The 21,040-nt window shown below is 38.5% G+C and overlaps 1 protein-coding gene across 5 annotated transcripts in view; it reads right to left on the bottom strand.

Moving 5' to 3' along the window:
- GABRA2 (gamma-aminobutyric acid type A receptor subunit alpha2) overlaps positions 1-21,040 on the bottom strand; it is a 333,249-nt gene that overhangs the window by 48,040 nt on the left and 264,169 nt on the right. For all 5 annotated transcript variants that reach the window (XM_050947533.1, XM_050947536.1, XM_050947535.1 and 2 more), the window contains one exon: positions 20,148-20,263. In XM_050947533.1, the coding sequence (XP_050803490.1) occupies positions 20,148-20,263 (116 nt within the window). The remainder of the gene's footprint in view (positions 1-20,147; positions 20,264-21,040) is intronic.

Here is a 21,040-nt window from a genome sequence, read left to right as displayed (position 1 = left end):
GTGGCCTCAAGTCATGCAGTCTGACTGGTAAGCAGAAGAGCTGACTTAGCTGAAGGTAGTTGGCAGGAAACCTGCAGTGGCCTTAGTGCCATCAACAACTGCCTGATTAGGACTGCCCCCTTCAGCTATGAAACTGATCTGGTATCTTCCCCCCCGAAAAATGAAAGAACCTATGCCATGGGTGTTACATGCACCCCAAACCCAAGCTCAGACTGGCTGTGTTGGTAGGATCTATGAATAACCTGTGGCCTTTAGGAAAATATATTGTTTTAACAAAGCTAAATGCCCAAATTTTTCTTAACAGGACCGGATATCTAAAATATGCAAACACACAATTCTAATGCACAGCATGCAACAATTTCTCTTTATCGTATAAATATTATTTTGTATGTGCAATAACGAGTACCCTGGAGAATGCTGCAATGTTGTAATTTGATAGAAGAGCTGTTACGGCATTAAAAAAAGTGAAAATGAAGCAATGTTTATTAATTATGTCAACATAAAATGAAAGAAGGTCAAGTTTAAAGTTTTGTGGGAGCCTTAAGACAGGATTTCCAAGCTTGGGTGGAAAAGCTGTCAAAACCTTGATGTTATTTTAATTATTTTTGATTAAAATGTATTATTTAACTAGAATAGACATAGTTCTGACATTGTAATATGGTCTCCACAGACATGCTTGGCAATTTTGCCCAAAGACACTGAAATTGTGATTCATAATACAATCCAGGAGCTGCACAAGTAAAACAGCCAGAGCCTTAATCCATCAGTATTCCAGCTCAACATTCTCTCCTTAGCTGACAAGCTTGCTAGTATAACTGAAAGTGCCAGCAGAAGACACTTTAGGGCTGGGGGTTGGATAATTGGGAGCTCCAGGAGTGCAGGAAGGAAAGGGAATGTAAATATTTCAGTGTATATTTTGCTTCAGTGATTTAAGGACAGCTGTACCTATCCAATTATTCAGCTTTTTCTACTGTTACCCACTGTCATCAGTTATAATAAAACACTTTTGAACCACTTATGAGTACTTAAGTAAGGATGTACACAGGGATTTCAGCTTGTAAACTGAAACTGTGTTTTGGGAGAAGAGGAAACAGATTCATTTTCCCCATTCCTAACTGCAATACCTCATCTGCCATCTCTTCAGCCTTCCCTTGATCTGTTTTCAATAAAATTTCTTAATGGGATCTATATGTGAAAGTACCCGTATATATTCTGTCTACTTGACTAGACTATTTAACCACTCCTGTCCTCCCCATCAATAGCAGTGCTTAATAAAAAGCTATGTTCAAAAAAGGTAGCCACAGAACAAAGCTACTTGGCAACAAAAATGATTAGTAACAGAGGGGTAACCGTGTTAGTCTGGATCTGTAAAAGCAGCAAAGAATCCTGTGGCACCTTATAGACTAACAGACGTTTTGGAGCATGAGCTTTCGTGGGTGAATACCCACTTCGTCAGATGCATGCATCTGAGATTCACCCACGAAAGCTCATGCTCCAAAACGTCTGTTAGTCTATAAGGTGCCACAGGATTCTTTGCTGCTTTTAAAAATGATTAGGGGGTTTGAGCACATGACTTATGAGGAGAGGCTGAGGGAACTGGGATTGTTTAGTCTGCAGAAGAGATGAATGAGAGGGGATTTGATAGCTGCTTTCAACTACCTGAAAGGGGGTTCCAAAGAGGATGGAGTTCAGCTGCTCTCAGTGGTGGCAGATGACAGAACAAGGAGTAATGGTCTCAAGTTGCAGTGGGGGAGGTTTAGGTTGGATATTAGGAAAAACTTTTTCACTAGGAGGGTGGTGAAGCACTGGAATGGGTTACCTTGGGAGGTGGTAGAAACTCTTTCCTTAAAAATCTCTTAAGGTCAGGCTTGACAAAGCCCTGGCTGGGATGATTTAGTTGGGGATTGGTCCTGCTTTGTGCAGGGGGGTTGACTAGATGACCTCCTGAGGTCCCTTCCAACACTGATATTCTGTGATGGTCATATTACAGCTTCAAAACTGATGCCATGATAAAACAACTATCATGCCTGATTCTAATCTCACACCAGAGTAAATCAGGAGATACTTTTATTGAAGTCAGTGACATTACACTGGTATAAATCTGGCAAAAGTGTGAGGAAAATCAATTTCACTGTTTCTTTCACTGAACTCAGCAGCAAAATACACATTTACTTCAATGGGAATAAGACTGAAACAAAAACGTATAAATTGTTCTTTATACTCTTTGAAGTGTAAGCATATCAAGTTATAAAATCAAAAGGATGACTCAGAAGGAACTGATAGGATATGACATAATAAAAGCTATTAGTGAATGGCAGTACCATATTACAATTCCAGTCTTATGTAAAAACCCAAGGAAAGAAGCTAAATTAGATATTTGAACAGAAGGTGGCACCCATCACTAACGATGGAGCCATCTTAAGATGGAGATGGAGATTCCTTAAGATCAGTTGCTGATGCATGTATTTGTGTACACACACACACACACACACACACAGGAGTGAATGAGAAGAAGAACAGGAAGATGAGAAAAGATTGATGAAATGGCCTATGAAGAACTAGACCACACATTTCCAGTGATGCAGACCAGAAAGGTGTTGGAGTCTAGAAAATCAGAGAATCTGCATTGTATTATTATCATCTATTTCTATACAGTAGCACCTACAGTTTTACAGATTCCAGAAGGGATCATTGTGATCTAGTCTGACCTCCTTTATAATACAGGTCATAGAACTTCCCCCAAAATAATTCCTAGAGCATAAGTAAGAGAAAAATATCCAGTCTTGATTTTAAAATGGCCAGTGATAGAGAATTCACCATGACTCTTCATAAGTTGTTCCAATGGTTAATTAGCCTCACTAATAAAAATTTGCACCTTATTTCCAGTTTGAATTTGTCTAACTCCAACTTCCAGCCACTGGCGTGTGTTATACTTTATTCTGCTAGATTGAAGAGCCCACTATCAAATATTTGTTCCCCTTGTAGATACTTAACAAGGTTAAGGGGTGACTAGATTACCCTGTATGATCCATTTCCCCTGATTTTTCCCTTGGGGAATTCCAAACAATACTCCCCAATCAGCAAGGAGGGAAGAGACCCAGACTGGCACAGCAGTGTGACATCATTTTTAAAACAGGCTTCCCTTTGCATGATGCTGAAATCTGATAATTCTGTAAGGGCCTCCATGTCAAAATACAACGAAGAGCCACAGGTCACATCCCAAGGCAACTCACCCAGTTCATAGAGAGTCTAAAGTATAAATACATTGCACCACCACTAACTGGGCTAGAGACTTAGATTGACACATCCGAGGGAATGACACACTACTAACAAGAGCTAGAGATCCTGACCTGAGTCTACTCCTGGCTTTGCATGGGATAGATAATGCTGTTGTTCTATTGTTAAGTGTGGTGCTTATTCCAGGGGATTACTCTGACCCTCCTAGGGGCAGGGTTGGTGTTTGAGCAGAGGTATGTAGCTGGGACGTGGGATTCTTGTCCCAACTCTGGGAATCCCCCACGTGACAATTTATCTTAGCAAAGAGAAGATTAAAGGGTGGCTAGATTACTGTGTGTAAATACCTACACGGGGAATAAATATTTGATAATGGGCTCCTCAGTCAAGGAGACAAGGGTATAACACTAACCAATGGCTGGAAGTTGAAGCTAGACAAATTCTAAGTGGAAATAAGGCATAAATTGTTATCAGTGAGGGTAGTTAACCATTGGAACATTTAACTAAGGGTCATGGCGGATTCTCCATCACTGGCAATTTTTAAATTTAAGATTATTTTGGGGAAGTTCTACAGCCTGTGTTATACAAGAGGTCAGGTTAGATGGTGCCTTCTGGCGTTGATATCTATGAATCTATAACAAAGTTTGACATAAATAGAGACCCTTCACTTAAACTTTTCTATGTTGTTCTTGTTTATCATCACAGAGATATACTTTGCAATCCTATTTACTGTAATCAAATAAACTTAACTTGGTCCAGTGGTTAGGTCACTAGTTTGAGACTCAGGAGATGTGTGCGCAATTCTTCGCTCTGTCACAGACTTCCTGAATCTTGGGAAAGTCACTTAGTCTCTTTGTGTCTCTGTTCCCAGCTGTAACAGCACTTGCCAACCTCACATGGATGTTGTGAAGATAAACACATTAAAGACTCAGTTGCCCAGACAATGGGGGACATAAAAGTACTCAAGTTATTTACAATGACGTACACTGATTTTTGTGTATTAACTAATGAGGAAACTGATAAGAGGTGCCTTATAAAGAAGTGAACAAAGTTACTTGGGAGGTAAACATGGGAAGGATATAGGATAGCTTGCTCTTGTGCCTTTATTAAGGGCATAAGAGCAAACTATCCCACTACATAGGAAAGATAGGAAGCATGGAAAGAAACCACCCTGGCTTAACCAGGAGATCTTTAATATTTGAAATTCAAAAAGAGTTCTATAAAAAAGAAGTGGAAACCAGGTCAAATTACAAAGGATTAATATAAACCACAAGCATATAGGACAAAATTAGAAAGACCAAGGCACAAAATGAGATTAAACTAGCTAGAGACATAAAGCTAACAAGAAAATATTCTACAAACGTATTAGAAGCAAGAGGAAGACCAAAAGACAGGATGGGCCCATTACTTAATGGGTGGCGGGGGGAGACGAAACAACAACAGAAAATGCATTTCTGCCATTTTTGCTAAACAACTTTTTTTGTTTCAGTTTTCACCAAAGCTTGATAGCAATTGGACATCTAATATAATGAACACCAGTGAAAATGAGGTCGGATCTGATGCTAAAATAGGGAAAGATGAAAAAAAAAATTATTTAGACAAGTTAGATGTCTTCAAGTGGCCAGGGCCTGATGAAATACATTCCAGAATACTCATGGAGATGAGATCTCTGAGCCATTAGCAATCATCTTCGAAAAGTCATGGAAGATGATAAGAGATTCCAGCGAACTGAAAAAGGGCAAATATAGGGCCACTCTATAAAAAGCGGATAAGGACAACCTGGGGAATTACAGACCAATCAGCTAAACTTCACTTCCCAGAAAGACAATGGAGTAAATAATTAAGCAATCAATTTACAAACATGTAGAAGATAATAAGGTGACAAGTAACAGTCAGCATAGATTTGTCAAGAACAAATCATGTCAAACTAACCTAATAGCTCTCTTTGACAGGGTAACATTGTGGATGGAGGTGGAGAAGGTAAGTGGTAGATGTGGTATATTTTTACTTTAATATGGCTTTTTACACTGTCTCTGCATGACCTTCTAATAAGCATTGGGAAATATAACTACTAGCAGCCCTTTATGTTGGCTGGATTGGACTCACTTGCTCCAATCCAGGGATGCTGATCCCCATCTATCCATAGGGACCAGCTACCCTGAGGCACTTCCTTGTGTAGGGAAATACAGCCTAGTTGGAGCTACAGTAAGGTGAGTGCATAACTGTCTGGAAAACCGTTCCCAGAGAGTAGTTATCAGTGATTCGCAGTTAAACTAGAAGGGCACATTGAGTGGGGTCCTGCAGGGATCAGTTCTGGGTCTGGTTCTATACAATATCTTCATCAAGGATTTAGGTAATGGCATAGAAAGTACACTTATAAAGTTTGTGGATGATACCAAGCTGGGAGGGGTTGCAAATGCTTCGGAGAATAGGAATAAAATTCAAAGTGATCTGGCCAAACTGGAGAAATGGTCTGAAGTAAGTAGGATGAAAGTCAATAAGGACAAATGCAAGTCACATTCATATTTAGCTTGGGTTTTTTTGCAACAGTGTTACACTGTTGACTGCATCACAACAAATTTCATTCTGGATTAATTAGCAGGAGTGTTGTAAGCAAGACACCAGAAGTAATTCTTCTGCTCTACTCAGTGCTGATAAGGCCTCAATTGGAGTATTTTGCTCAATCCAGGAACCACATTTCAAGAAAGATGTGGATAAATTGGAGAAAGTCCAGAGAAGAGCAACAAAAATGATTAAAGGTCTAGAAAACATGACCCATGAGGGAAGATTGAAAAGAATGAGTTTATTTAGTCTGCAGAAGAGAAGACTGATGGGGGACAGGATAAAAGTTTTCAAGTACATAAAAGGTTACAAGAAGGAGGGAGAAAAACTGTTCTTGCTAACCTCTGAGGATAGGACAAGAAGTAATGGGCTTAAATTGCAACAAGGGAGGTTTAGATCAGACATTAGGAAAAACTTCCTGTCAGGGGAGTCAAGCACTGGAATAAATTGCCAAGAGAGGCTGTGGAATCTGGGTCATTGGAGGTTTTTAAGAATAGGTTAGACATACGGTCAAGGATTGTATAGGTAATACTTAGTCCTGCCTTGAGTGTAGGGCCAGGACAAGATGACCTCTCGAGGTCCCATTCAGTTCTACACTTCTGTGATTTTATGACTTGAAGCTAAAACTAACTCTCTCTCCATAAAGCTAGCTTTTGACTAAAACAGAAATGGATTAGTTAAAAGAAAGATAAAACACTCCTCACAAATTCATAATAAAATCCAGGCATCTTACCCACTCACATGCTGCAAAAACCAAAACAAAAAACTCCCCCAAAACAGGCAATATCCAGTTTCATATAAAAATCTTGCTCTAAAATGATAATTAAAGAACATAAAGCTTAACTGTTGAGTTAGGTCCTGTTCTGCTTGTTTCTTTTCAGTCTGAGGTTATGTAAAAAGAGTGTACTGGAGATTTAAAATTGGAAGCTGAAAGTAGATTAGCATTTGGCTCTAAAATGTCTGATTCTACTGAGATAGTCCGACTATCACAAGACTGAGGTAAAGCTTAGTTATCAGGTATGAAAAAAGGTGTTTGACAGTGAGCCAAAACTATGTCAACCAAACTAAAAAGCAAACCTTTTGGCATTCAGCCTCGTCCAATGAGCCATTATAGCTTCCTCCAGGATCCAAAGAGCTTGCACATAATAACCAGGTCTGAGTTATTAATGGGGCTATTACCATGTTCAGATCAATGGGGTGGGCATGATGGAAAGCTAAAAAGGGCTGGAAAGCCCGAGGGCTTGTATCATTGTCCAAAATATGAGAGAGTGTTCTGGGTTGAGTCTCGGGGTGGGAGGATAGAAGTCTCTGATGAGAGAGAGGTGGGGAGGGATTGACACGGGCCAGTTTGAATCAATGCTGTTTGACTGGCAAAAAAAGAGGAAACAAAATATCCATTCCCATCCTGGTATGCAGTAGTCTGTCCCAGAATGTTAGAGGTGCAAGGTGGGTGAGGTAATATATTTTATTGGACCAACTTCTGTTGGTGAGACAGACAAGTTTTCAAGCACACCACTCTTCAGTGTGGGAAACATACTCAGTGTCCAGCTAAATACAAGGTGGAACAGATTGTATTTAGCTGTGACAATCAGAGTATAGTTCCCAGATCCGAAGGAGAGCTCTGTGTAAGCTCTGAAGCTTGTCCCTCTCACCAACAGAAGTTGGTACAATACAAGATTTTACCTCACCCACCTTACCTGTCATTGCCATCCTGGAGTGTTTTCCTCCTACTCTTTTCAGGGGTAGTTGGAATGATACCATAATACACATGCAGGACAAAGTGGTTTATACACTGGAAACACACCAGGTCAACATTTCAGGTTAGAAATTAATATGCAAAAGGTTTATCTGATTTTTTTTTTAATGCTTGAGTTTGGCAACCTTAATTTGTTTGCCAGTCAGGAGCACCCTTGTCAGTCTCTGCAGCAGTATCTCTTTGAGCATATTCCTGGTTTAACATCTCAGTGGCCTGGGAAAGGATATAATGTTCCCTGATCAGCAAATTTGGATCTTTGCACCTCAGGACACAGTCTGCTTCTGTTGTTTCCACCACTTCCCCCTCCCTCCAAAGAAGCAAAATCATATTAAAAGGTATTTAAATAAGCATAACATTTTGCTACAAAGTAATGAAATTGTCCCATCAGACATTGCTTTCCTTATCTTTCTAAAGGGCTGTGGGTGCCTGTTTCCCCACCTAACTGTGGAATATATCTCAAGGAAAGAGTGCTATGTTTGCATGTTCCTCCTGAATGATTACTGGACTTAAAGATGCACATAAATTCTTCTGGACTCATCAGTACAATTAGCCCTCCAAACAGAAGCAGTACCCAGAAATGCGTTTTCTCCATCTTCATAAGCATAATGCCTCTTCCTTTCAGGTGCAGACCAAATCATCTTCACCTCCAGACTGAACTAAAGGAATATGATCTGAATTTTAAACAGAAGCTTCGACTAGTCCAATATGCAGTGGGCTGCCTACAAGACAACAGGCTGACAAATGCACATCACACCAGCATTGGTACTCTGCACTTGCTCCCTGTCCAACTCCAGATTGGCTTCAAGCTCCTGATATTTCTCTTTAAAGTCCATCACTAGGTTGCGGCCTGGTTCTCTTAGGGTATGTCTTTCCTGCAGACTTAATCTGGTCTCTCACTCAGCTGTTGCACCTAATCTCCCTCCCGTCCTCACACAAGACCCTCTCACCAAAATTTCGTGGTGCTTTCAACCTAGACTAGCTGGCACAACTGGGGGTATGTGCTAGAGCCCAGGTGCTACTTTCAATCAGATGGGTAAGCCACCTACTTTGCAATGAAGACACAGGCTAAATCACTCAAGTACTGATAGTCCTTCCCACATTTTGCCCCACATGCCCAAAATGACAGCCAAGGTCTCCCACAATGCACTGGGAAAGAATTAGAGTGACTCATTTTACTGCAGCACAAAGAACCATGGGTTATGCCCCCAGAAGTCCTAGTGACACACATGGTGAGTACACCACCAGGCAGGACAGAGTAACTTGGGTTTGGTTTTGCAGTGTGGCTGTTCATGCTTGGATTAGGCTAACCCAGGTGCTCAGACCTAAGTGTCCATTGTCCAAGTTAACTGTGCAGTGAAGGGCAATCCAAAGCCTACTGGTATCAGTGGAAAAGACTCCATCAGTGGGCTTTGGATGAGGCCCTTAGAGAACAGCCTTTTCTCTCCCCCTTCCCTTTCTGTGATCCACTATCACACATACAATCAACTGGGCTGTTGCAGTTGATGGAGTCCAGGATGAAACTCTGGGAAGCCAAAGGCCATGCTTGCTCTGTGACAAGCCCTCATATGCTACCAGAGGTCAGCATGAGCGCAAGTCTTTCTGCCTTTATGTTTCTGCACAAGCCTTCCATGAATAAAACATCTTTAGAATGACTGACACAGTCTCTCCTGGAGACAAAGTGAGAACATCCACTTATGAAAGTACTGCAAATGATGGAGACTATGGTCCTTTCAGACAAACTATTTTATTATAGTATCAGAGGGGTAGCCGTGTTAGTCTGGATCTGTAAAAGCAGCAAAGAATCCTGTGGCACCTTATAGACTAACAGTCTGTTAGTCTATAAGGTGCCACAGGATTCTTTGCTTATTTTATTATAGTGATGGGGAATTAAAAATGCACACACACCTTTATTTTCCATTCTTAACTCAGTGTTTTAAATACAGAAGCTACTGATACCAGAGTAGAAAAGCTAAGTGTCTTCATTAAGTATAGCTTTTGTGTCAGTGGGGCACTGACAATGTACTGCTGCAATAGGAGGCTAAAAAATATTTGTTTTATTTTAATCAGAAATGTTGTAAGAAATTACAAAGGAGAATTTCAGCAGAGGATGCCAAGGCAGAGCAATTAGAGAAGCCCCAACAAAACTAGAGATCCTTTGAACCTATCAACATGACAGCAGTTCCTATTTCACAGTAAGTGAAAGAACTAGTAATCACAGGAAGTTAATCTTGAGCCAGAGTATTCCAATAATACACTTGAAAAAAAAGTTAGCATAGTCTATCTGTAGGGAGCCAACTGTTGTTAATGTTAGTAACTATATTTCTGTGTCTGGAACCTATTTCATATCCACTATCCAACAAGAATGGTAAGTTTTAATATTAGGGCTGTCAATCACAGTTAAAGCAAGCGATTAACACAAGAGTTAATCACACACCTCTGTTTTGACCCTCTTCACTTACTGTACTTCATCGCTTGACGGACATTGGCAAAGTTCTACTGATTTTTCTCATGATCTAGAGTGATTAAATATCAGGAAAAAGTTAATGGAGGAAAGAAGAAAACGTTCAGGTCTTCTAAGGGGAAGTTTATTTTTTAAAAACTTCTGGATGGTTCTCTGGATTAAAAAAATGGTTATTGGCAGCTACTGCAAGACTGAGTTACAATACCATCAAAGTATTTCAAGTCTGCAGTGCCACTTCATACTTTTGCTGACAGTGGGTTATCTGTAGCACAAGAACTGGAGGCAAATGAATGCCAGCAACCACAACAGAGTGCACTTACAGAGTTTCAGGATCGCTACAAGCCCATGGATCAAAGCACTTGTATGAGGTGAACTGAAAAAATACTATTTCTTTTGTTTATCCTTTTTACAATGCAAATATTTGTAATAAAAAATAATATAAAGTGAGCACTATACACTTTGTATTGTGTTGTAACTGAAGTCAATGTATTTGAAACGGTAGAAAAATATCCAAAAATATTTATAATACATTTAAATTGGTATTTTATTGTTTAACAGTACGATTAAAATGACGATTAATCATGACTTTTTAATCTCATGAGTATTTGTGTTTTTTTAAAATCATTTGACAGCCCTACTTACTACTCATTTTTGTACGTATTATGGATGAAATCCTGACTCTACTAAAGTCAGCAGTAAAGTTCCTATTTGTTTCAATGGGGCCAAGATTTCACCTCGTACCTCCTTGTTTATATATAGTTCACTGTATAGCTAAACTTTAACTGGGAGCTACTCCAATACAAGGAGCTTTGCAGTGTCCTTGCTGAATTTTGTACGGATTTGGGTTTAGTTTGTTTGGTTTGTATTATTTGTGTTTTACAGTACCTTTTTTTAGGGCCAAATCCTGAACTCTTTGCTCCAACAAAACTCCCACTAAAGTTAACAGCTCAGATCCTCAGGTGGACCAAAGCAATTAAGTAACCTTTACACTTACCTGATCCCCGGGGCTGTATCCTAGCACAGGTCAGAGAAGACTCAGGCCTGCTTTCTCTTCACCATGACACACCTCATTCATCAGGATTTCCCCAGAAATCAAAGGGGTGGGAGAAGGGATTGAGCTTCTTGCCAAATAATAGATTTCACAAAGCAAGGGGTTCAGGACTGGGTCCATATTGAAATTTAAACAAATGTTAAGAATATTTAGTTTTTGACTTAATTCAAATGGAAAAAGTTATTATCAAGAAGCCAGAAAGCAGAATTTGGACATTTGGGTAACTGTACATCTTTTTTGTAACCAAAGTTGAACATGTCATTCAAATGTAAGTTATCGCTTTCAGTTATTTCTCCATTAATACGCATTCATAGCTAAAACTTAAAAAGAACAGCAAAGATTTAGGGCTGTAAGAATCACAGCACAGACCTCAAAACCCTGCATCCAAGTTACAGCATCCTCCCCAGGCTGTCTTATGGGCTGCCTGGAATCCTGGCCCTTGACACTTCTCCCACCTTCAGCATGCCCCCCATGATGGGGTTTGCAAAGTGGGCCCTCAGGAGGCAGCCTTATGGCTGTCTTCCACTGTTTCTGCAGCACAGGAATCCTTCACTGGCCAGATATGGGAGGGAGGTGAAGATCTCACCCTTAACATTTAACCATGAAGCTTTTGCACATAGAAAGCACAACGTTTAATTGTTCTTCAAAATGTTCTCTAACAAATGTGTAATATGAGTCCATCACTTTGAATTCATATGATCCAGTTTCTTAGCTTGGGAGCTCTTTGGTGCAGGGATCATGCCTTTATGTGTATATGGAGAACACCTAGCACATTGTGTGCACTAACAGAGAACACAATATCTTGTTTTATAATTACTCTCTTTTCTCTTTGATTGTCCTATGATCAACAAAGAAATGAATGAGTGGGAATAAAGTATGCTACACTCGATGACAGCTTTAAAACCTTACACAAAACAGAAGAGATAGTGGACTACAGAGCATTGCAGAATTAACTATCTCAGACTAGTATATTTTCCCCCTTTCCTTCTTTAAAAACTTTCCTAGTAGTAATACTTTCCCTTTTGTCCATAAAACGTACCTTGTGACACAGAACCAATCCCAAATAAAAAGACTTAGCAGCAAGAAGCTCCTCATTCTTCACTTTGTCAACCAGGTTGACAATGGTAAGGATATGAATGAAAATAGCATGGTATGTCCTCAATCTGATATAGGGCTATTATCAAGTCAACATTGAATCCAAGACTCTCCCCTCTCCTTTTTCACTGTCATTTACTCCCCATTACAGCCACTTACTTGTGTTTCGCCCAGAGATATCTAATCCTTCAGTCTGTGACCCTGCAAATTGTGAAGGAACCTTAATGACCCACAAATAGTGAGGATAAAAGGGTATCTATATTGGCCATTAAATTATCAGTCAGGAGGAAACATCTAGACCATGTTGTGGAAGAACCACAGACTTTTCAGCCTGTCTCTGGAGTCTTAAAGAAAAATCCAAACTCCTCTGCTGTCTCCTCCCCCTCCCCTGAAACTGTCTCCAGCTCTGCTGAAAGGCTCCAATACTAGACAGGGTGGAAATGGATGTAGGTCTAACCACTCTATTGCCTGGCAAAAAAGTGGTCTAAAGAATCTATCATCTCAGGGCAACAGAGGATGGGTGCATGAGCAATGGCTGTGTTGAGAGCCAACTGCCTCTGTTGGATGAGACACTCAGCAACACGAGAACGACCAATTCAAATAATTCAGGATATGCAGCTCATCCATAAAAATAATTATCTATTTCCAAGAAGTCATTCTGTAAAACAGTGAAGTTCCCAGACTGTCATTATGCAGCTGAAGGGAAGAGCATTATACAGGTCAAAAAGAGCAAGAAATATTGACAGAAGTCCTATGTAGACCTGACAAGTTAACAGGCTAGGATCACCTTTCTTAAAATTTTGGAATAGAGTGTGTGTGTGTATATATATATATATATATATAAATTACCCTATCACAAAATTTCTACAACTTTCCAATTTTACAGTTTATCTTGCTTTTCCTCTATACAGAGACCCAAGAAGGAGATTAGGAATTTGTAAATGACAAGGCAGTCATTTGATCACAAGGTATATTGTTTTTCTCCCATATCTTTGTGAAAGAAAACTGATCTAGGTGGGTGCAATTTTTGTTTTTGTTTTTTAAATTCAAACTAAAACCGAAAACATCTTTGGGACACATATTGTTCTACTCATGACAGCAGTCCCATGGAAACCACACAACGACCTGTTTGAATAGGCCCTTTATGTGTACATTGCCTTTGTATATTTCAATGAGAAAAGTAATCCATATAAAAAAGAGAACATATGTAGAAATAATATATTCAATTACAACATATTATGTTTACATACCTATGCTATTTGGTATTTTAGATCTACATCTGATATTTCTGATTTTAGTTATGGGTCTCAAACGTGCTATGAGATGTGATTTGTTATATTTTATATACACAAGTATTTATGCTTTTTAACTAATTATGCTTAGATAATTGTGTGAAAAATTTTGAATAAATGTACAAGAATATAATGATTTTCAAAGGTGAAGTGTCTGAAGTTTGGTATGCAATGATTTTTTTTCCACTTTTCATATATTTATGAGATTAATAAATATGTAAAAGCAGCAAAGAATCTTGTGGCACCTTATAGATGCATGCATCTGATGAAGTGGGTATTCACCCACGAAAGCTCATGCTCCAAAATGTCTGTTAGTCTATAAGGTGCCACAGGATTCTTTGCTGCTTTTACAGATCCAGACTAACACGGCTACCTCACTGATAATAAATATGTAAACACTTTTACTTAGCATTTTTACATATCACCAATTGCCTTGAGTGACTATAAGGCACACATCAGTTTTCCTAAAGAAGTGCCAAATTCAGATCTCTGACACATGCACATAACTCTCTTTAACATCAAGAGAAATTGCACATGTGTAGGCAATGACAGAATTTGGTCCAGAGAATAGAGAATATCTTTCCTAGAACATAATAATCCAAACAGAATGCTGATTTGGGGCATATTTTACTAAAATACCTGCTTTAAGTATGCAAGTGTCTGAAACACGTGGTATGCAAGAGTAGAATTTATATTCAAGAGCTCTCTTCGGCAAAGCATTAATGGAATCACATGCACCATCAGGCCCTACTAACAAATCCAATTTCTTAGAAACTTGGCTCCGATAGATTTTGAAACATAAAAGCAAATATTTGGGGAGTAAAAACTTTCCTTTCCCTGGTGATTAACTTCATTTGTGTATCAGCCTGAAAAGATGACATTTAAAAAAAATGCATGTGGGGATTTATCTTTGCAGTGTTGTTACAGCCATGTTTGTCCCAGGAAATTAGAAGACAAGGTGAGTGAAGCAATATCTTTTATTGAACCAACTTCTATTGGTGATAGCGAGAAGCTTTCGAACTTGCAGAGATCTTCAGAAACCCGAAGCACTCTGAGTAAGCTTCAAAGCTTGTCTCTTTCACCAACAGAAGTTGGTCCAATAAAAGATATTACCTCACACACTCAATTGCTGCAGGATTTACCTTGACATATTAAAGCTCTCCAATTCTTATAATTAAAAACAATTAGATGATTTACTATTTTAATTCAGATTCGTTGTCTGTTGTTCTGATTTAATAGGTTAGTGAATTACAAAACAACACAGCAGTTTAACTAATATATCTTCCAAAGCTGCTTTTGAGACTGACTCATCATTTGAATCCATTAATGTCAGAATGAAAAAAAACTGCATAGACCATCATGATCCAACTGATTATGTTAAGTGTTTCATTTTGAAGTTTTGAGCTGGGTTTTTGAAAATACTATCATTCTTAATTTGTCATCTGTTTAACCCACTGACCAATGTACGGTATCCCCTTTTCAGTCCCTCTGTTGTGCCTAATCACTTAGCATCATTTATAGACCTAAATGATCGATTTAACAAACCACCTGTATGCGTATGCCAATAATACGATGAACTGTCTCTTCATCTATGCTCCTGACTGGGATCTTTGAGTGCTACCATAGTATATATAATCAATTAAAATAACTAACACAAAATGTTGCTGTGAAACATTTAAAGTTACTACACACAACATAACTGACACTTAAACTGGCCTTCTGCACACACCCTATTATCAAACTACATCCACCCCACACCTCACTAGCTGTAAATATTGAGTGCAGTAGTTCAGTGTTGGGAGGGGATAGTTTGGTAAAGAGGGTGATGAAATGATGGCATCCCTCTTAGACAGCAATCAGGAGCTTTACCAGAAGCACCAGATCTGCCATAGAATACCACTAGTACCAACAGCATTATACTGGCACAAATGGAAGATGAGTGCCTAGGTTGTTCTGGGGGTGGGGTGGAACCCGTCCACTTATGTCCAATCAGAAAGCCTGAGATTTTTCTGCTTACCCAATCCCATGACAGATTGATTGATTTGTCTAATGAAATCTAACAAACAAACAAAAACCCCACAAACACAAACACCCTAAAACCTACCACAACAAGGAACTCCACTGCATATGCTTCTTCCCCCTGGGGGGAGGATGAGAGAACAAACACATGACAGATGTTAGTCACGTTGTTTAGCACATTACTGGAAGGCACTCATACACTAGAGTAATTAGCTCAGTATAAGAAAATACATAGAACAGAACAGAATAGAATGCAGTATCTGAGAGATGATATATGGGAAGAGGCAAAGGCAACATCAGAATTGGTGTTCAGGACAGCGAGAGATTACAGTGAGATGTAATTGGGGTCAAAGCCAAAGATGGAGTCGGCAGGGGGCTGACCAGCGTTGGGAAACAATGGGAGTTTTCAGATGAAGTGGAGCGAATGCTGGAATTTTGCGTGAGGGGGAGAAGAGGATATTTTCTGGAAGATTAGCAGATGATGTGGAGTTTTGAGAAAAGACTGATTTTTGTTAAGAGAGGAGAGAGGAAACTTTACAAAGGGGAAGAGAGAGAATTTGCCTCAAAGATACTTGTGCAAGGGAAGGTTTGAGGGTGTTTGTTTTTGGGCCTGTGGGATGTGCAGAAGGGCAAGGCTTGTTGTTGGGGGTGGGGGTTTGTTTTGTTTTTATTCTTCAATGAAGCTACCAAAGACGTTACAAGGTGTTAATATCCCCTTCTTCAAACGCCACTGGACCCTCAGTGCCGCTACTGACTTGTTACACCTACCTTTAGTATTGCATATTAGTCCCTTATGGGAATGAGTCTGTGAAGTATTTTGCATTCCCTGAAAGATGCTGAACACTCTCATTGACTTCACTGGAAACTAAGGGCACTCAATACTTCGTAGGATCCCATGGTAGTGTGGGAGTTGGACAAAATACATTGCATGGTCCATTTTCACCTGCCAGCGGCAGCCCTGGCTTCTTCACAATAATACCAAGTCCTCGGCAAGGACTATCCAAGAGAGCGAAGTTATCTGCTCTCTAGACTTTCCCAGCCCTCTCAACTTCACTTCAGTTCTTCCATCTTGTCATTAGTATACTAATAATGAATAATTTTATACTTCCTTCAGATAGTTTCATCTTTTCACTTAAATATATATTATTGGTTAACATTGTATTTAAGGACTGAAGTTGTCAAATGTATTATACTTTCTACTATCACAGATTAAAATTAAAACCTGCAGCTATCTTCTGCTCCCCCATTTGTAAATCAGCACTAATTATGCTGAAAGTCAACAGAACTGTCCCAGACTAAAATTAGTCCCAGTAAAAAATAAATAAATCCTACCGTGATGTCGCACTCCATACATTTTATGGAAATATGCCTATGAGTATGAATATGACATAACTCAAATATGCTTTATGCAAAAGGTCGCATACTTTAGAAGAGGTCTCTGACTTTTAAAACGGTCTTCTGCTTCTAGGTAGTGCCTAGGCGTGAAGTCTTTACAAGAGGTACTCTGGCCCACTTCTAAAGCTGCAACCAACGAGTGTCAGGCAAAACTGGAGAGGGGTTATAAAGTGGCTTTAATCCACCATTCTGCAGGCTCAATCCAAGGGCTACTCCATAAAAATTTGGTCCATAGGAGTGAGTTTAGAATAGCCTGAGTGGTGCCTTAACTTCTGCCTGCTGCCTATAGCCCCAAGAGGCATTGCATTGCCCCATTGCCCATGGCTGCACCCTCTTTGTTGGCTGAAGGGAGGTGCTGTATAAGTCTCCACAGTGGTTGTGCACCCAACTTGAGGACTCCTGCAGTTAGGATGGGCCTCCAGTGACCAATACTATTAGTTTTACAAAAGCTTTGCACCAACAATACAACACAAAGCTTCCTTAACACTCTGCATAGCATAAACTTCAGAACTAAAACGTATGCACTCGTAATTTTTTTTTTTTTAAAAAGTCAAGCCATCTAGCATACACACACACCTAATTTCTCAATAGGTTTGATATTTGAAGTTTCTGAACTTATCCCAAAATTTAGGAACAGGGGTACAAACAGACTCTCACTCAGCTAGAGATTACACAATCCCTTTAACAGAATGTACAGTTATTAGAAAAGTTTTCTTGTATTGCATTTTATTTTCAATAATCAGCTAAAACATTTAGTGCTAAACTAACACTACCTGTTTCAATATTAAGCACGAAGGTATTATTTTTTATTAAACTCCACAATTTCCCAAGTATAGGGGAGAAAATTTAGCTAAGTGACACTTCTGGAAATGCATCACATAAACAATTAACTGGTGCACTGGATTTTCCTTTCAAAAGGCTTCAAAGGAATCCATGTCAGGTGTTTCATAGTAATGTCTTAGTATAAATTAAGACAGGTTCTGATCTGAGTTATACTAATATAAATAGAGTAATAATCTAATCCAATCAAATCTGTTATGCCTAAGTAAATGTTTTAATGACTTCAGTTGAGTTGCTTCAGATTCAGCCAATTATCTGAAATCAGAATCTAGTCCAAGTACCTCAAATAATAATGACATATATACCAAGATTAACATCCAGGCAAGATTAAAATGCAGTAGTCCACATGAAGACACAATTAGGACCGACCAACATCTACCAAGCATGAAAACTTCAGTAACCAATGTTTTCAAATTCTCACCATAGGTAACCATTATAAGAAAGAAAAAAGAAAGAGAGAAGGCTATACAATTTTTGTAATACTCTCTAAAAAGTCTATGTAGAATATATAATACCCAGGACCAGGCTTTTGATGTGTAACTGAATTAAACTGATGTTCTGTTAAATTTCCAATATTCTTGCTCATTATCACATATCATGAATCATTATTGGTTCAATATGCTTGATTCACTTTCATTTCACACATGTTCTGCATTGGTTGATGGCATGTATGTCAATGCTGAACAGATGTTTATCCCTTTATTTTCATGCTCATCAAACATGTATTAATTACCTGGGAGGTTTGGGGATTTTCTTTTTAAACATATGTATATAAACTTATTTTCAAAATTTAAAAAACCATTAGAAATATAAAAAATAGAGTTTGCATCCTTTAAATTAACGCTTTCAACATTTAATTCCAATTTTCGTAGTTTAAAGATCCATATGCAAAGCAACAGCAGTCTGTTTTTATTAATTAGCATGTTCCTCTTTGTAAACAGGCTGAGAATTTTTCCATTACTTTTGCAATAAAAAGGTTTTTTTAAATAACTACAAATTCAATTCAATTTTCTGACAAGTTATTTCTGCATATCATCTGCATGGCAGTCTGTTCTTACTACATCAAAATGGTTACAAAAGGACCAATAATTCTGCAAAAAAATAGTATCTCCTTGCAATCAATCACTATATATGTACATAAATCCAATTATTGTACTGTACTTCTTTTATGAATTATCTATATATAAAGCCCTTTAAAATATTAAATAATATATTTACAAATATCTACTGAAGGGAGGACAGGACTGGAAATAAAAAGGGATTCCATGTCAGGATTAATGTGTAATGAGAGAGCTATACACAGCTTGTGCCATTTTATGCTGGTCATATGCTAGCCAAGGCTTTCCAATCTGGAACAGCAGGGGAGCTAATGGTCCACTGATTTCAAGGAGAGCTGAAGCAGGCCCCTGCTTAGGGCCTGACTTCAAAGAAATAAATGGCAACAGAAGCAGGCTCTCAGGAAATTTGCCATTGCCCACACTAAGCATGGCTTTAGCCAGTTGTAACAGTTTCACACTTGAGCACTGTACCTACCAAAATTTCAAACAAAGCAAAAATAGAACCACAAAATATCAAGAGCAAGATATGTCATCATTCTTTAGTGCTCCATGGTGTATCAGTGTGTGTCATCACTTGTAGCCAAAACAAATTCTTTATATTTGCCACTCAGATAATTTTCTCCATTGGAATATAGTTTTAAAATTAAAATGCAAATAAGATAAACGGACATTTTGAAAACCACATACAAACAGGACACAACAGATCCCTGACTTCTCCCTCCAATCTTCCTATTATTTGGGCACTAGCAAAATAAGAAATAGGGGAAGGATGCATAGCATCATGATCTTTAAAGGCCAAGTCCTGGCCCAATGAAGTCAATGACAAAATTCCCATTGACTTCAACAGGGTGAGAATTTAGCCTGAAACAAGTATTACACGAATATTGTGTGCGTGCACATGTGCATTGACACCAATATTCTGTGAATACATGTATGTATTCATATACTCATTCAATTCCAAGGGGTCCTTGTTCACTCAAATTTCCCATGGACATCCAGGAGAGTTTGGGATGTGCCAAGGAATGATCAGACCTATATGCACCTTTGAGATCTCACAGTAAGAGCAAATGATGCAGAAGGAGTTCTATCTATATGGAAGACGACTGTTTTCACATTCTATTTCAGTTTTCTAACCATTGGACTTTTTTTGTTTTAAAAAACATTAATGGTTGCTACTAGTTAAGAGATTTTATTTCCATTATACTTTTAATTGTTACATTATTTTTTGTCAAACGGTAAATATGGATTCATAAATGATTTAGCAGCAATATGTAATCAAATCATTGGGAAAAAGTTCCTAAGGGAAATATATATTTATTTAAACAACAAATTATGCAATACAGAATCTGATTTTATATGTTTTTAAGTTTTAATGATTTGTTACCTCCTAATCCAGGTCTAAGACGATTATCATAACCATCCAGAAGTCGGTCTAGTATTCTTGTAAAGATGGTGATGTTATTCTTAGCTTCATCTTCTAGGGAGTCAGCCAGCACTGATCTAAAACAACATTTTACAAACCAAAATATATGTTTATGTACATTCAGTATGCAACTAATGTTATCATTTAGCTTTGAATGTGGCAGTTGTTGCTCTCTATTCATCAACATTATCCTATTGTTGCCACTTTTTCCTTATAAAAATGTACATTCAGGAGTATTCTGAAACATGAAAAATATGTACTGTGTAGTGTAAGTGTATACGCATACAATATTTATATATTAAACAATGGTTTGGAAACATGATTCTAAGAAACGCAGTTTCAAATTCTCAAGCACTTCATTTTCTAACAGCCTCTATTTTCAGCATATATTAAAATACAGTAAATATTTCTTCCTAAGAGCTCAATTAAAAATATGGCTGTTCAGGTACAGAACCCCCCAAAAACACCATATGCTTCCACGCCTTATTACTCATGGATTGTGTCCTTAGTTCAAACAAAAACTATCTCCTTGGAGCTGCTGGCCTACTCCCGGCACACAATATCTCTCGAACAGATACTTTGGTTATGCCTCCACCCAATGGCCATATAACATACATGAGCAGAAGTACTGACATAAGGGAAAACTCCACTGATCATGCTCAGGGAGTCCTCTGACGCCAGTACATAGTGGATGGGCACAATGAGGCTGACAGCAGCAATCAATCTGGGTGAGAACTGTGAACAGTCCAAGAGCTGTAGTGGATTTGAAATGGTATTTAGAAACAATTCTTGTCTTTCAAAAGACAAGAGTATTTCCCTATGTTTTGTCAGAGCCAATCACATCTTATAAAAGT

Source organism: Gopherus flavomarginatus, chromosome 3 (assembly GCF_025201925.1).
Source record: "Gopherus flavomarginatus isolate rGopFla2 chromosome 3, rGopFla2.mat.asm, whole genome shotgun sequence".
Taxonomy (NCBI): Eukaryota; Metazoa; Chordata; order Testudines; family Testudinidae; genus Gopherus; species Gopherus flavomarginatus.
The sequence above is the reverse complement of the archived record's forward strand: the minus strand, read 5'-3'. Positions and strand labels throughout refer to the sequence as shown.